Source organism: Xiphophorus hellerii, chromosome 20 (assembly GCF_003331165.1).
Source record: "Xiphophorus hellerii strain 12219 chromosome 20, Xiphophorus_hellerii-4.1, whole genome shotgun sequence".
Classification (NCBI taxonomy): Eukaryota; Metazoa; Chordata; class Actinopteri; order Cyprinodontiformes; family Poeciliidae; genus Xiphophorus; species Xiphophorus hellerii.
The window spans coordinates 9,059,944-9,078,378 of NC_045691.1; the positions used below are offsets into that span (position 1 = coordinate 9,059,944).

General features: G+C 35.7%; 1 protein-coding gene across 1 annotated transcript in view; it reads left to right on the forward strand.

Annotated features, from left to right (window-relative positions):
* The window catches only part of LOC116710117 (dedicator of cytokinesis protein 3-like), a 152,750-nt gene that overhangs the window by 49,028 nt on the left and 85,287 nt on the right, over window positions 1-18,435 (forward strand). Inside the window, 1 exon segment of the mRNA XM_032548946.1 lies at window positions 9,630-9,713. Coding sequence (XP_032404837.1) covers window positions 9,630-9,713 — 84 coding nt within the window.

The following is an 18,435-nucleotide window of genomic DNA, read 5'->3' on the forward strand; positions in this document are numbered from 1 at the left end:
TTACATACATGATTAATGTGATTTAGCCTGAAGGACGCTGAGCGCCTTGTGTTTTATTTATTGTTACTATCTACATTGTTTTGTCCTTTTTTGGTATCTTTTTTTTAAGAAAAAAGAAGGTCATTTCAGGGGATCTTCTGCTGATGCAGAGTGTATGTTTACAAGAACATGAGTTACATTGTGATTCACACAAAAAGCAGAAAAAAAATTCAGATGTAAATGTGCTCAGACGTCTTCAAAACAAACATAGACACACAAATAGAGAATATCTCCATAAGACTGAACAGATGCTTAGTCACGTCCCCACATACGCCCACTCTGTTTCCTCTTTTCTGTCTGAATAAATTAATAAAACCAGCATGAATACAGACAAACAGACATTACAAGACAGACATAGAAGGCTGGTGAATATTTATTTTTTTGCTGCCTGTGTTTTGTCAATGGAAGGACAAGAACGGACTTTGCAGTAAAATACTGCTGCAGAAATAACTACTGAAGCAAACTGAGATGGATGCAGTCTTTATGGATTTTCTGTATTGGATGTACAGATGTTTGAGTTGGTAAGGTATGGGTTAATCACAGCAGTGAATCTGTTTTTGTTTCGTTTTTTTTTTTTTTTTTAAATGAACTTAATTTAATACATTAGCCTTTCAATGGCATGCCAGTATATTGAGATGCACCTGTAAGTATTTGGCTGGAATAATGATTTTATGTTGTGTTGAGGGATTTTCTGTTATCAAGCAAGAAGAGTCTTTTCCAATAACTAGAGAATGATTAATCTTTGTCTTTTTAAAATTTATTCAGAGGCAAAAAGCATTTGAATACCCATCTCTAAATTCAGTCATAAGAGCCCCGAACAACACACATCACATGATTATATGGTCACTGTAAAAAGACACACCCCAAGTCTGAACTTATCTCTGTTACTAGGCAGACTACAGAGCCACATCATTGTCCTCACTCATTCAAACTTCCCCTTGCCTCATTAGGGGCAACAGCTCAGTTAGACTTTCGTTGAAAAAGCTACACCCAACATGAATCTCAGGCTTTAAAAAGAAACCCTGCTTAAATTCAAATATAAAGAGCAATGGAGAGAAATTGATTCCCTCTGTGAACTCAAATGTTTTACAGCCTCTGTTTGTTTCTTTTCACCCAAAGTTCTCTGGGCGAGCCTCTTAGAAGTAGTGAGAGAAGTTGCTTAAATATTAATATCTGTGTCAGCTGTGACTCTAAACCAGAAGCTGAGCATTGAAAACAATCATTTGTTGAGCTTAATTTATTCCCTTTGCAAATTTGCCTCTCTTCATGTTTCTTTAGAATTTAACTAGCATTCAAAAATATTAATTCCTTTAAATCAGGCCTGGAACACATTCCAAAACACAACAACAGTCAAGTCGTTTTGGCTTTAAGGAGACTGTGAGTTGAAGCATTTTTCTGCTGTGGTTTTGTGTCTGTCTTCTTATTAACATGTCGGGGCTTCAGGCAGCCCGATGCAGTGTCCTCTTGTTTTTGTGATATATGCATAATGGGCTTCTGTGCTGCTGTAATGGAAAATGTGTGGGCTTTCTTGGAAATATATCTTCAGTGCAATGTATGTTGCTCTAAAATCTCTGTGTACTTTCTACATGAGTACTTCCATCACACAAGTCAAAATGACCTTTTCCAGTGGCACTAATACAACCTCTTACTGTCACAGAGCCCAGCTTTTGGCTTTCTGTCTTTCTTCCTTTTTTCTTTTTTTTTTTAGCTGCAGTCTGGATGGTCCACATTATAGAGCTTGGTGAAGGTTTCTTTGAATAATGTCTCTGATGTTTAAAAAGCATCAATTTCTGAATTTCTAGTAATTTGAGTAATTCTCTCTGGTTTCTTCAATAATTTCCCCAGGCTGGTTTTATTTATTTGGCATTCTGGGACACACTTTGATAAATGTTGTAGTACATTTGTCATTAAATTGTAAATGTTTTCTTGAAAATTTGGCTTCATTGACTTCAGTTCAAAGGTTTTTCTGCATCCTATATTAAAAGAGGTCTTTCTGTAAATTACTAAATCAATTAGAACAATACAATATATCAAAGATGCAGCACAGTGAATTACCTCCTAAGACCCTAAAGTCTACAATTGCTGTCACTGTAATAGTCTAGTATTATTTTGACAATGTTGCTCTAGGAGAAGGTTAGCATGTAGCATCTTAGACTGTAACTGTGGCTGCAAGAATCTGTGGCACTGTGTATAAATAAACATGTTGCATCATTGTAAAATGAAGCTGTCCTGTGGTTGCATAAGCCCTGACCTCACAGAGCTCTGCAGCAGCTAAAAACAAAAATGTGGACATATAGGCACAAGGCTGTAGGTTTTGGTGACCATATTTCTTTGGAAAAACTTGATTTTGAAACTGAATGTGATGCTCTGTCATCTGCCCTGTTGTCGATATATAGCCATCAATAAAACAGAAAATAGAAAACTACTTACTTTTCTTAGATATAAGAGAATTTAGAATTTGAGTCTTAATTAGAGTGGTGAAACGGCTCATCTAAAATCAACATTTAAAATGATCTGCCAGTGCTTGATTTTCACCGTCTTGTACCTTCCGGTGTGCTCGTTTTCTGCAGCATTTCAATTGAAATTCATTTCGACTGCCTTCTTCTGGGAGCTGCTCTTTGAGAACCCCCTGAACTGTTGCTCACAGAGACGTCTTGCTTTTACCATTTAGCCTGTTAAAAGCAGAGAGCAGATCTCCAGGCTCGTCATGACATCCCGAGGTTTGTGTCCCATCTGTGCCATACAGTTGATCTCAGCTGTATGTGGGTTGGTGTGTGTTGTCTGTGCTGTCGCAGCCACTAATGCCGGTTCGTGGAGTTGGCCTAGTTCTGCTTACTGCAACTGCTGATGCTAAGACACATTTAAATCTGTTCCCTTCAAGCATATTGTCCTTACAGAGCCTGTCATATTCATATTGTTAACCATTTTATTTTATATTGTGCATCTCATCCTTTTAAAAAAAAAAAAAAAGCTCAAATCTCACAGCTAATTAAGAATTTATGTATGGGAAATGTAAAATGGAAATGCATGATTCACATCTCATCTTCTTGTTTGAGATGTTCTGCTTTTTTCCACCTTTATACAATAAGAGAATCTCATCTACTGCAGCAGATGTGAAGCAGCTGCTGCAACTGCAGGGCAAAATCTCAAACTCAGTCCCAAACACTTTCATGCAATCCAGCTGCTAGGGTGCTGAGCATGCTTTGCCTGAGTGTGCCTTGGGCCTTGTGATTGAAATCACAGTGAAAAGCTGCATGCCTCAATTCAGATGTTTTTTTGTTGTTTTTTTTGGTCACAAAGAACGATGACACATATGCACAACGTCATGCATGCTCGTTGAAATCTCATTGATGAATGGGAATAGTCCTGTTGCGGTGTTTTTGAGTCTGTAAAAAAATGTAACATAACATGCTCCTCAAATAAAAGCCAAGCCCAAGTCCATTGTTTAAACTATTTTTTCATATAAGCTTGAAATCATTTTGTTATCTTGCAGAGTTTTATCTCATTAAACAAGTAATGTTCATTTAGTCTTCACATCATAGCTGTGCATATTTTTGAGACTGGAAATATTTCCAAACTGCCAAATTTTTCTTGCTTTTATGGAAGATAAAAAGTCTCAAAGCCTTATTTAAGCCAGCTGACATTCAGTCTTTATTAGCAGTGGAAGAGTTGGGCAGCACTGTTGCATATGGAGCTGTCCTGTGAATTTGTGAATATTGTGACTGTTTAGCCCCTTCCTATTTCAATGCTCCATTAAGTTATAAAAGCTTTTTCTGGCATCTCATTAAAAATGGTTTAAGGTGTAGCATTGGTATGACACAAAAATATTTGTGATATTGGAACCAAAACTTTTTAAAACCCTTGATACCAGTAATAGGCCCTCATCATCAGTGAGTATTGTCTTCAGTCCTTTTTTTGTGTGCAGTTGTATCTTGCTGTAGGATTTCCTATTCTCAGCCTTATTTTTTAATGCATGGCTTTTTTGTTCTTTTTGGATCCTTTTATGAAAATTACAAAAGAAAATACTTTGAGAAACAAAAAATTTATTGTTTTATTTGCAATATATCAGACAGTGTCAGGAAGCACAAGAATAGAATAAATCTAAAATATATCATTTCCATTAATGTCATAATCTGTGGGTGTTTATGCCACCTTGGTTTTGTATTAGATTTTTTTGGGTTGTGATTATTTTTGTGCTCATAACCTTGCAAATAATATTATTGAACAATATTAGTGAGTGTACAGGATGGCTAGATGGAGCGCCTGCATATAAAACATGAGACTAACAAACTTTGTTATTGGTTTATTCTTATATTTATCTGTAAGGAATTCCTAGCAGTGATTCATGATATGCTTTCAAACATGTTGTCTCAGCATTACACCACTTATGTTTTTTTCATTATGTGTATGTTTCTTTTGTCCAGTAAAATTAAGAAGATTTTGTGGCTTCAAATCAATACATTTTGTTTTTCTGATTTGTTTGTTTTACTCTTGGCGTGGGTGTCTCTGTGAGTACCAAGATCCATGTTAATGTTTTTTTCCCTTTTTATTTTGCAGAATTGGTCTTCATTCTGCAGAAGTACATCTGTTTAATACAGAGAAACACATTAAAGCACAGATTGGCTAAGAAAAACTTTTTGTCATGCTTTGTGCTTGCATGCATTTATCCCTTTTCATGTTCTTATGTTATCAGGTCAGTTCAGCAGAGTTAAATCTGTATGAAATATGTTTCTCATACTTCTACTTATTGCAGCATGAAACAGATATAATGCATTATACATAAACACGTATTCAGGAAAATGATACATGATGCATATTAGACTCAATTTGCAGAAAAAAAGAAAAGAAATATTTAAATTATGCTGTATTTTCATGCTTTCATTTAAAAGTCGTAAAATTTGTTAGTCACCCAGTACTTAGATGAAGGCTTGTGCAAAGGGCTTCTGAACTATAAAATGAAAAGATGTCTAAGAGCTGGTCTCACAGCGCTGTTGCATATTCCCCTCCCCCCCACAGCCTTTCTGAAGACTCTTGACTTTAAAATGCTGTTTAGTTTTCTAATGATATTTCAGATTCACTCCCTATTCATGATTCATGATAGAAAACTATGACATAGAACTATAGCACAGCTAGTGCATAAGAAAACTGATATTTTCAATACTTATAAATTAAACCATGCCAAGATTCTTGTCTTCAGTTATAATAATTTATAATTTCTGCATAATAATTTATGAAATTCGTCCTTCCTATTGATTCAATTTTCTCTGTCACTGTTAAATATTTCTTGGTTTGTAAAAATACTAAAACATTTTCAAAATGTTTTTGGTGTTCTTTTGTGGACCTAGAGAAATACTTATTATATCTTCTTTTTTTTTTTAGCTATAATAGCTTTTCACAAGAAAAAAAAAACCTTTTAAAATGAGTGTGCATAAACACTAAAGAAACCGATAATTAATAGCTGTTCAGTTACCTCTGTAACACCAAATCTTTTGCTTTTCTGTGATTTTTAAGAAATGCAACATGTTTCAGTTTCTTCCATATGTTATCCTGATATCACTTTTGCAGAGTTTCTTCTCCAGGATAGATAGGAGTTGTGTGACATTTGCTGAAAGTATACTAAATCCTAATTCAGAGCAAAATCTGACACATATTACATAGTGTCTTATGCAAGGTTATAAAACAGCAGATGAAATCTTGCATAAAATATGTGCATTTGCCTTAACTTTAATTACTTTATTAACTACAGTCATTTTAGTGTGATGTGTCACTCTTTGCTGCATTTGTTAGAACACCACAATTGGACTTTATACAATGCTTCAATGTCATATGAGTCATGAATGACTCTCTTTCTCACTTATAAGGGAATTTTAGGTACATTCTGTTCACTGTGTTGTGTATTATGAATAGTTTTGGTCACGACTGCCAACTCAACTTCACACATTTTTTAAAATAAAAGTGGAGTCATGTTTGAACTTGGCAAAGATGCAAGGAAGGTGGAGATTAGTATTCATCAAAGCCAACAAGCGTTTTTTCAAATAAGATCAAATTCATTGCATTTGTAATTGTTAATTATTATTAGTAATTCAAAAGTAGCTTTAGAACACCAGTTATTCAACTTTACATGAAGACCTTTCTTTTTTCTTGACCATTTAAAAATGTAGTTTTGTCTTTAGCCAAACTAATTTAGTACAGAATTAAAATTTAAAGCGATATGTATAGGCGCTTACTTGGAGACTTTTATCATGAACTGAAATTTAGCATCAGCGTTAGTAAAATATGTAGCTACGATACCTAGAAAGGTAAATAGTCCCCTTGCTGACCTTTAGAGATCATGTTGCCTTCTGTTGGTTGATTGTGCCACTTTGTGTTGCTTACCATAAGAAACATTGGGCCGTACAAAATATACCACCCAGCTCTTCAGGGAGCATCTCATACTCTAGCACCCTAAATTTTAATAATTACTCTCTTCACAACACTTCCCTTTGTGCCCGCAATTTATTTCTACAGTGTAACCCCTGTTACCTCAAAGCTTTTTGTTAGCTTTGATATTCTCTGCATTGTTATGTAATCCTCTGTAAGTCACGTTAGGTAAAAGCAAATGCAAAAACATGAACATAAACTTTTTTTTAATGCTCCTATTGCCCCACTTACAATAGATTTGAAAATAAAAGTATGAAAAATATAAAAATCTAAAATTAGATTTTATCGTGCTTATAGCATGATAAAATCTACTTTTACACACACACTTTGTTTGTGCACTGGTTATTCAAACTTGCATCTAAACCCTCCATTTGTTTTCATCTTACTTTAAAAACTCTCATTCATTACATCACTTCAGTCTTTGAGAACATTAATTGATTTGACAGTGAAGCAGATTGTAAAATGAATAAATGAGATCCACTGTGCTTGTTTTGAGTTTGTATGGAATAAAGAGCCAACTGGCATACACAGCCAAACACAACTGACTTCTGCAGCATGCACGGATGCATACACCCGTGCATTCTGCTGGCAGGCAACTCTACACACACACGCGCACCCCCCCACACATACACACAAAGGGACCACAGTGGTTGCTTTCCTTAAAAAGCTAAAAAAAAAAGTATAAGAAATACATCCAATATGTTGTATAAAATATAGCTGTTGAAGTCAACATTTGTTGAAACCTGACTTAGATTGACTGCAAGCGCACATATTTCATGGATAAATTGCCAAAGAATAAATAAATGTCTGTGGTTAAGAACATCAGGTTCAATTAGTTTTACTTTTGAAATTCAGACATTCCAGTTTCATGCATCCTTCTCATGGCAGTATTTATTGCACTTTTTACATGTGGCCTGAGTGCAGAGTTGAGGTATGGCAGGGTGAGACTGTGGGCGAGTGTCTGACAGCTGACAGACTGACGAGGCCGTTGACAATGATGTGACTGACAGTGACGATAACGAGCCACAGTGAACAAATCAAAGACTCAGAGATACAGGGGGGAGGCCCTATGACAGAATCCCAAACAGCAGCAATCACACCACGCTGAGCAGCACTAATAAGGCAGACAGAAGGCATTACAGTTACAGAGACAGAATGATGACAGCAGTAGTCAGTTACATGAACAGAGAAAGTTGCTTTGATTATAGAGATAAAAGTAACAGTGATTCAACGATGAAGTCTGATTGTTGATAGAAATATTGTCATAAACTGAGTTTTTTTTTAAGCCTAAATTTAATATAATAATAATAAAAAAGCAAGAAGCTTCCAAAGTGAAGATTCAGTTAAATTAACTAACTGAAAGATTATGCAATACAAACTCCAAAATCTACCTTAAATAAAAATATTGCTCCTTTCATTGGAACAAAACCATTTTCTACTCCTGAATTTAGGTAGATATGAACAATTTACTTTTGTGTTGAGTCTCAGGTGTCTTTGCTTCTGCAAAAACAGCAGGTAAACAGAAGCTTTTTCCTCTTTTCCAAAGAGAAAAAAGCAAAGAACTAGAAAAACTGTATAAATGTGGCCATATTGCTTCAGAACAGGTAGTATTTTTTTTTTTTTGCCACGTAAGATTATTAGTTGAAGATCCTTCTTTGTGTGAGATTTGAGAATCAAAGTGAGATTTACACTGCTGTCAGCACATGTTTAGCATGTGCAAATATCTAATCAAATTTGCCACTGTGCATCTTTCTTAATGTGTGAGGTGCTAGAAGCAAAGCAAATAACAACATAGATAAATGAAATAATGTGGTGTAAGGCATAAACGTCAGTAACACAGAAGATTTGCACACCTAGGATGATAGAAGCCTGTAAGTGTGGTATCTCATCTCGGTCATAAAATATGCTTTGTCCTTAGTTGATCAGCCTGAGAATGAAATGGAATATGAAAGCAGTCAGTTAAACAAAGACAGATGCAGATATGCTAAGTTAAAGTCTTCTCTTGTGGCTTGTACCACATTCAGAGTGCAGACTGCAGCCCAAGCTCGCTTCCTCAAAGTCCTCTTTCTGAACAAGGGAGAAGCAAGTGGAGCATAATTTTTGTGGGAGCTCCTGCTTAGCAATTTGCCTTCATATTTTATCCTAAAAACATTTTGTTACAGTTCTCTGGAGGTCATATAATGTTCACGATTTATTTTAGATAACATGAACATTAATTTTTTTGGTGTAGTTCTGAAGTCCTGAGTTGTCTGTACGTAGATTATATTTGATATATGTATAGAAATTATGAATGTCTTTTTGTAGCTTATTCTAATAAACTAACCAAATACTGGGCCTATTTCCGGTCTATTATCTCCTTTAATTGTTGAGAACATCCAGAGAAGGTTGATGCAGGATTTCGTCTTTAACATTGTAAATTCTGGTCTTTGTAAGTCTGACATCAGGTTCTGCAACATTATTTGTTTTCTACTTCTTTGGAATAGCAAATGCTAAGGACCTTTAATTAACCAAACATTTAACTAAAGATTACAACTGAACCTAAACCAGTCTAAACTTTTGACTTCACATTGATGAGCCATAACGTTGACTATTGACCTCAGAAAATGCAGCAAATCCATCATGATTTGAATATAAGGTGTTACAGATCACCTTAGGCAACCAAAAGAGTGTGAAGAGATATACTGGAAGAAAAAGCCAAGGATAATAGCATTACTCTGGTTTTGAGTAGTGTGAGATATTCATCTACCCTGAGGTAATTTATTTATTTTTTTTTGCCTTTTCATATTTCAGTCTTGTATGGAGCGACTTATTGTGTCTTCAGCTTTGGAATAAGCTCTGACATCTGTTGTTTCTGGGCACATCAGGGTAGTCATGAGGAATATTTACATAAACAGCTTCTGGTATGGGAGTGTCTGCAAACATAGTTTTGTCATTAGGGAACTGAAACTAGACATTGCAATGACAATGTGGGGACAAAGTTTTTATATGAATTGGATGCGTTTCCAACTACACAAAGTCAAATGGACTCCTCCATGATGAATAAAGTTAATCTTTCATGATATTACCTTTGCTCATCAGAGGTCTCTGGTATCTCTACAATGGCTGCAATTGTTACACCTTCATCCTCTCTTCACATTCTCATCTTTCCTTTTATGTCCTTTCCTTTACAGTCATCTGTAATTTCCGAGGCTCAGTGACTCAGGGTTTGGCTCTGGAGGTGGGGGAGACAGTGCAGATCTTGGAAAAATTTGAAGGTAAGACTTTTACGTCATAAAAACCCTTTATATATTTTATAATTTACTTGTTGCAAAGGACAACACATACGTAAAAATATCCTTTAATATTTTGCAAATAATTAATAACATAAAGGAATAATAACATTTGTGGAATGCACAAAAAAGTCACTTTCCCTTGGAGAAAAGCTGAGAGAGGAACTTGGAAAGTTTTAGAGATAGCCCTTCCTGTTCACATTAGTGTATACTTATTAAAAATATTGATTATCCAATGATAAGATAACAATATTATCATAAATGAAATAGACAGAGAAAGGTTTGTCCATAGTTTGCAGAATTTTGTCTTGCCATTTGATTCTTGTAAAACATAGTCTGGAACCTTAAGGTACTTAACCTCAACCTCTTAATGACTCATCAGATCATTATCAGAATAGGAGGATTTGACTCCATAGTCAGAATATTGAGCTCACAGAATTAAAAGACCATAGAATTACAATCCTACACCATTTCGATTACAAATGAAATGGTAATCGAATGAATTACCAAGTCTAATGAAATTAGACTTTTAATGAAAGTCTAAAATATTCTTCATAGACTTTCATTCAATCAGACTCAAATATTCTCATGAATCTACACAGCTAAAAGCAATTCTGTGTCTTTACAAAGTAATTCAGTAAAATTATTTTGGGTAATGCTATAGATTTATTGATCTTCTTGCACCATATATAGGAAAAATAACAAAACATTTAATGATACCAAAGTGCCATGGTAGTGATATCAGATAATTGGGGTTTCTTGCATTAATATTATAAATGCAACAGCCACATGTGATCACAGTCCTCATCCAGGAGAAAATATGAGCAAATGACAGAAAATAACTCAAGCTATCCACAATAACAGCAATGCAAGAACAACTACTAATACAGAATTTAAAAGACTAACCTGATTTATTTTAATCTGTAGTGTGCAAAATGTTTATGTTTCCAGTGATACAGAGTCTAATAATGCAAATGCATTATGTAGGATTTATTGCAAACACTAAAAACACTTTCTGCTTAATTAAGCACCACCTTGTTTCATGTCAGGTGATTGAGTGATGTATTAAGTTCAGTGTTTGCATTAAATCAAAACCAGATTAAGTGAAGTAAAAAATTTCTTTCATTTTTTAAAATTTTATAGATTGCATGGTTTTGTTCAAATTTAACAAAACATGTTTCTTCTTGAATGGAGTTACCAATAATCCAAAGATACCTAGTGATAAATATCTAATTAGAGTTGGATATTAGCCTCTTTTTAGTAAAAATGGTTGTTTTGTCAGCCTCTATTTTAAGAGGATTATATTTCTTTTTAAAATCAGAGAGAAAAAACCAGGAATTTAGATTGTTCCTTACATTTTCTGCCGTACTGAGTTTTGAATCGTTACATCAAAACTAAGCTACTCTCCAAGCTGTGACCAATGTCTACAATTACATCCCTACCATCTGGAGAAATGAGGCGAAATACAATTAACATTTGATTGTAAATGCCTTTCAAGCAGCAGCTGTTCTTCATGATACTCTTGCACATTTTCTTAAAGTAGATGTCCTAAAAATATCTAAATCTATGACTTTCTTAAACTGCTTATAGAATTCAGAGATCTGTAGATGACAGTTTGCTGCTGATTTCCTTCTGCTTCCCATCAAGAGACTGTTTGCTATGAAATTTGCCTTATTTTCTAATTTCTTTGACTGCATAACAGATCTGAGACATGTCATATGGATGAGAAAAGTGAGGCATCAGATATTGATATTTATATTTCACAGAAGTTTTAAAGGATTTTTTTTTGCATATGTTTAAAATAGTCCATAAAGTAGTTTTTCTTCAATATCATCATGACTTCCTACTTGAAATGCTGTGTACAGATGCATCGCAATAAATCAGGAGATCATCTAAAAGTTCATTTATGTCAGCAATTCAATAAAAATTCCACCAATATTATATAGATCTAGTAGACAGGGTGATTTACTTAAAGCTTTTATTTTGTTAAGTGTCTGCATGTCAATAAAAACCCTAAATTAAATGTCTTAAAACATTTGAATAGTATGTAGAATCAATATAAAAGATTTTTAATGCAGAAAAGTCAACCCATTTAAAAGTACATGTAGATACTGCACAGTAAATACCAACTCTAAATACTAAGCCAGGGCTCCTTGGGTTATGGAGATGGTCTGGTACAACTGCTGAGGTTTTAGGAAAATCCAGGTTGTTTTAATGGGAACCTTCAGCTAATTTACATTATTGGGTTTGTCGTCTCATATCTTTCTCTTGACAATACCCCATATGTGATAACATGGTGATTAAAACAGGTAATGATATTTTTAGAAATGGGAGCAGGTGCCGGAGTCGGCTGGAACATGAATTTTGCTCCCACATAAAGCTTGTCAGCAGGTAACTTCACACTGGACCTCCAGTAGCCTGGATTATATAACTTTTTAATCTTCCTTCAGACTCTCTGTACTACCGGTACTTTAAATTTTCTAAATTTACTTACATCTAAGAAAAGGGCTTTTTTTGGAGATATTTCAGTTTCTAGAGATTCATATTTACATATTGTTCAGAAAGACATATCCAAGTGATTAAAACAGTCACATTTTAGAAATATTAATAGCCTTTCTCTTCTTAAAAGGTGGAACATTTTAGTTTCAAACTAACTTCACATCTCACCACTGTGAAGAAGAAAAAGTATTCATCAAGGTAGTTGCCTCTTGTCCTGCTGTTAGCCTCAGACAGTCATTGTTATTTGCTATGAGGGAACTGGATAGAAAATCTTTCCCATGATTGCTGCCTCAGCTTTTTAGACAAAAAAACTGCTCAGTAAAAGCAAAGTATTACATGTTGCTATTGTCATTTTTATACCAGTTGCACATAGTCTGGATAAGGGCCAAAGTTATTAGCTCCTGCTAATTTTACATTTGCTCCTAATTTGACTCCTGAAATCTCCAGCTCAAGCCAGAAAGAGACTTAGGTTGGAATGTGTTGTTTTGGAGATAATAACAGAGAATGCTGCCTATTAGCTACAGCTGGGCAGGACAATAGCATATATCCAGTGCCAGTGGCTGATTAGGCCTTTCTTCATCTTGGTGGTAAGATGTCCGCAAGGAGCGAAGAGATGCAGATGGAGAGAGAGGAATGCTCTGTTGATGGGTGGAAGAAAATTGCATGGATTAACTTCTCTCTACTAGCATTCTTCTTCTTTAGTATTGTCATCTCCTCCTCTCCTTCCTTATTGTTTTATTTATTTATTTTTATGTAGTCTTCTTCCCCCATTTTCCTGTTCCTTCTTTCAGTTTCTGCAGCTCCAATTCTGCACTTGCTGTGCTTGCTGACCAAAACAGAGTTGTGTTAAAGGTTCAGCTATTCCCATTGCAGCCTATCAGCATCTAATTTGCTCTGGTTATGAAATGCAACACTGCTAGTGAGGAACACGGGCTATTATCTGAGCTCATGTGGCAGAAACTGGTATCTCAGTGTTCCCGTGACGCACAATGATTATCAGGCCAAACCAGGCCTTACTTTTATCAGAGTTCCTCGGGATAATGTGAAGATCCACACTATTGCTGTCATTATGTGAATAGCATCATAGTTAAAAGGGTCCTTTAAACACTGGATATTGATCAGAGCAGAGTGCATGAAATCTGTATGTCATTTTATTGTCTTGTTCTGAAATGAGAGCTCAATTTTAGAAATGACTGTACTTGTAAATTGTCATTCAAATTGACTGTTTTTAGTGTTTGAAAGCACTTTTCACTTTCTGCAATTTTATCCATCGAAACAGCGAACATGATATAGAAAACTGAGTATTTGAAATTTCTAAACAACTGCCAGTCAAACATTTTACAATGTTTTGATTGAATAAACATCTTAGTCTTTTGCAGATTAGTTTTTCACTGATTGGATAACTGTACAAAAAATTAAAAGCACATTCTCTCTCAATTGTGGGGTTTTATTTTTCAAAAACAATGAATATCATCCGATTGTTACTGTGTTTCAAAATTAGTTAATCCAACATAAGTGAATTAACTAATTTATAAAAGCATAATTCACATTCCACACTGTCATTGGTATTCGAAAAAGATCAAGTAAAAATAACAATCCTGGCCATAGAAAATTTAAGTCTGTCTGGCATCATTTTGGAGGAATTTACCATGTTGATTTTGTAAATTGAGGTTTGCAGATATTTGTTTATGCATAGTTCTCACACCGTCCTACCACAACATCTCAGTCACATCGAAGTTTGGACTTTGACTGGGCCTTTTTAGCAGAGTTATTATTTTTATTTCCAGCCATAGTGTGGTAATTTGCTCCTATGCATGTGATTATTATCCTGTTAATGAATCAGATTCAGCCAAGCTTCAGATGTTGAACAGATCACCTCATCTAATACTCCACAAAATGTTGGTATACAAAGGAGTTTGTAGTAGAGCACAAGATGCCTAGTGGCTGCAAAACAAGCCTAAATCATCACCCCTCTACCGCTGTCCTTAACAGGTGGCACGGGTGTTTTTGCAATAAAGCTGTTTTTGCTGTTCTGTGTTTTGGTCAAGCATTTCTACTTTGTCTCATCTGTTCAAAGGTCATTGTTCCAGAAGTCTTCTTGTTGCTTCAGATGCTATTTTGCAAGCCTGAGCCAAACTGCCATATTCTTTTTAACAAGAGAAAGATTTCACCTGAAAATCCTTTTAAACATGCCACAGTTGTTCAGTATTTTTGTAATGGACTGTCATGAACATTAACATTTAACATGCTGAGGCCTGACAGGTAAAAGTGGAGTTTTGGGGTTTTTGTGATCTTTTTCTGAGCATTGCGTGAGGATTAAACTTTTTTCTGAATTTGTCAAGACATCTACTCCTGGGTGTATTTGCATTTGTTTTAACTGTTTTCTACTTTTCAATAAGCTTCCTCACTGTGCTGATAGGTTCTGAACATTGATGTAGAAAAGGCCTGGAGTTCCTCTCTACTTCAAGTAACAGAAAGAATTGATTCTTTATGATCTTTGCTAATTACTTTCTGTCTTGGCATTGTGTTACAACAGCTTTAAAGATTTAGGCTTAAAGCCATGTTTCTGATTTCCTTTGCTGCTCAGTAGTAATATTGATAAACACCAGTAAATTTAGTCCATCAGTGAAGGAGCAAAACAAAAATGTGAGTGATGGGACAGCTTTGCCTTCAGAGGCAGAGCAAGGATGTAGAGTTGGCCATGGCTTCAAGGTGCACTGACATTTTAAAGTGTCACACTTTATCATGAGATCGACACCCCCTCAGAGTGGATGCAACATATTTCAATGTAATGTGAAGCAGGGGCTGTCAATTTACACCGTGTTGCCCTCAGAAAGATGAAGCACCAGGAAATGATGCCAACAGAGGACACCCATTTATGTTTGCTTCTTGTAGGTGTAGCAAACCAGAAAATGAAATTTAGAATTCACCAGAAAATGATCCTATCTTTCGAACTTCACGGAGCATGACCACATATGCATGATAAATCCTGGAGGAGTAGTTCGTTACTGTTTAAAGGCTAAAACATGTGATTGAAACCAGATATTCACATATATTTATTTGCATGTAAATACTGTATCTATAGCTGTAAATTATTTTTTACAAATACACTCTGCTGTGTGGTAAGAAAATTAATTGTGCAACATTAAATTTTTACAAGCTAAGCAAAACATACAATGCAGACAAAAATAACTTTGAACACGGTTGGAATTAGGGTTGATTTCTCAACTTCCTCCAGTGAGAAAAGGTATCTAGCCAGAGGTGTGTGGAATCCACTGACTTCAGTTTAATATATATCTCATGGTTTGAGATACTGGGCTAGAGACTGCATGGAGAATAGTCTATATTTACTAAATCTCAGAGTTGTAGTACTCGAGACTGGTCTCGAGGCCACTTCTTGATGGTCTCGAGACCACTTCTTGATGGTCTCTGTCTTGTCCCGCATTTGGTCTCGGTCTCGGGCGTTCAGGACTCGGGATTTTATTTCAAGACCGGTCAAGACCACAACTGTTGAAATGTCACTAAATTGTCAGCATATTGTCCAGTTTATTTGTTAACATCTTTGCTTTCACTGGATGCAAAACATACCGATTGAAATCCAAGCTATTACTTGACTAATTACGTGTTTCTGTCATGCGCAATGGTTTTCTCTGAGCGGCAGATGTCTGTCGAATCGTCAGTAATAGTATCCCGCTAAATAAATCATAAGAAATCCGATGGCGACATGTAAATTAAGCAGTGCTTGGCTTTCACAGACGGCGGGGACTGCGTATAACTTTTATCGTCACTTAGAAAAGAAGCTCAAAGAAAGATAAGCTCTGTGGACGGGATGTTAGCAAAGCTAGCTGTGCAGGGACAAACTGTATGAAAAAAGTTGTCACTCACTGCGTTTAATTATTGTGCGGAGGTTTTAACTGACGTGTCGTATGTGGGACAACTCTGTGACCAAAGTCTGCAATAATGATGTGACATTCAGGAACGATCCGATTCTTCTGAACGGCTCTTTACTATGAACGACAGGACTGGAGCCTCACTGAGAGCCGTTCTTTGTTCTTGTAATGCTCTGCGTACACTGCAGTAGCTATTATTATTTTATTTAATTATATACATTGATATTTATTTAATTAGCGAGTAAATAAAACACAAGAATAGAACAGCACGTAGAGCATGCTCTTTGTTTTCGTCACCTGTCATGGCGGCAGACATTACAGCACTGCGCTGCCTGGCTTCATACAGTGGGAGGGAGGGTGAGAACAGTCACGGTGCGAGTCTTGTGCTTGGCTACTTCTTGCTTGTTGTTCCTTGGTCAGTGTTCATAATTGAGCATTGTTTATCATTAGTGTATGGCCTTAATTAATATGTTTAATGGCTGCAGACAGTGGTGGTTTTTGTCATGGGCAGTATGGGCAACTGCCCAGGGTGTTATCTTTTCAGGGATGGCATGAGACCTCTGCGGATTGTGGCACAGAGATGGAAGCAAAGCAGAACAAAGAGCCTGAATTGATAATGATATTGGTAAAATTTATTTCAGCTCTAAGTATTTCATATCTACGTGTTTTTATGGGAATATGAATCTTTCAGATCAATTTAAGATACAATTTTGATCATATTTCACATTTTATTGTGTGATGTAGCACAGGGCACCAGTTTTGGTCTTGACTCCCTCAGTCTTGGTCTCAACTTGGTCTCAAACCCTGAAAGCCTTGGTATTGTCTCGGTTTTGATACACTATGGTCTTGGTCTTGACTTGGTCTCGGGCTAGGTGGTCTTCACTACAACACTACTAAATCTGAAGCTATATGTCTAGTCCTCCAATCTGTAGGTTACATTTTCCATTTGATGTCTGTGCACTTTACTTCACCATCATAATAATTCCAGTTGGATGGATTCCCAATGCCACTGATGTCAACACTTCATTTGAATTATGGTGACAGAGATGTTCAATCTTAGAGTGGATGAGTACACCGTGATGACACCAGAGGAAGAGGAAAGTGAAGAACAATTAGGTTAGCCATTATGAACAGCAATATTGCAAATGCATATTTTCTGAAAATTCTCAAAGCGGTTGTCATAAAGCACCACAATTTTCCTTAGGATAGAATTTAGCACACTACAATTAATGATTTGAAGAAGGTTGTATTGTTTTTAATTTTGTTTAAACATATATTGCCAATCGTATCCAACTGAATAAAAAAGTTTTGTCTTTGGCCACTAATAACTGAACACATACCGTGATTGTATTTTCTAGCTTGCGGATGGTGAGTCTGGGGCCTCAGCTGCAGCTTACATATCTATTAAATCATAGTCATAACTGAAGTTACAGAGAAAATGCTCCCCTTGGGTTTTATTATTGGTTAAACAAGTAATTCCTTTTCTCATAACCTAGCTCGAGGTGTTCTCTACAGCAAAATGAAACGTCATTTAAGACTCATATTTGTCTGATTTGATTGCCTGATGGAAATCAGTTGTGTAATGCAGCCCCCATTATGAGCTAAGTCTTTTTGTTAATATCACAGAAGAGGCCCCTTGAGAGCTGACCCCCTTTGAAAATGATTTATCATGATTATTATTGTGGATTATGTTCATAATAGTTCAAAATGGTTATTCTAATAACTACAGGGTGATCCGTTGGGTTACAGGAGGAAAAATGATTATTCTTCATCAGGGTTAGAGTGTGTTTCATACTTGTATGCATGGATTCACCACACAAACACCTGCTCCACGACCTCTACTTCAAAAGATTTATGATACTCTGATAACATAATAGCGCCTGGCAGAGATTTTGTTTTTATCCATTAAAACCATTAGAAATGGACCCTGACACTGCAGCTTCAACTGCTCTCTCTGATTATCATATAGATGAGAGGCCTGGGAGTAACACAGACATCTTAGCGCTGGTGACAAATGCATCTTGATTGGTTATTAATTAGCCGTCCAATTAAACTTTCATCTCCATATTCAAATCAGATTATGAAGAGCTGCGGCGAAATTAAACTCATAATTTTGAGAGATGATAAGATGAAAGTTAATGTGAAGTATCCTGTCAAATACTCAGATTTATGGCATCACTGAATCATTTTCAAGAGCTATTATTTTATAACTGTACATAAAAATGTCCCTAGATGTTCATCTCTTTCTAAACAGCCTTAAAACACGTCCTACAAAATCCAAAAACGACATCTTGTCACAGTCCTATCTAGTTATTTGA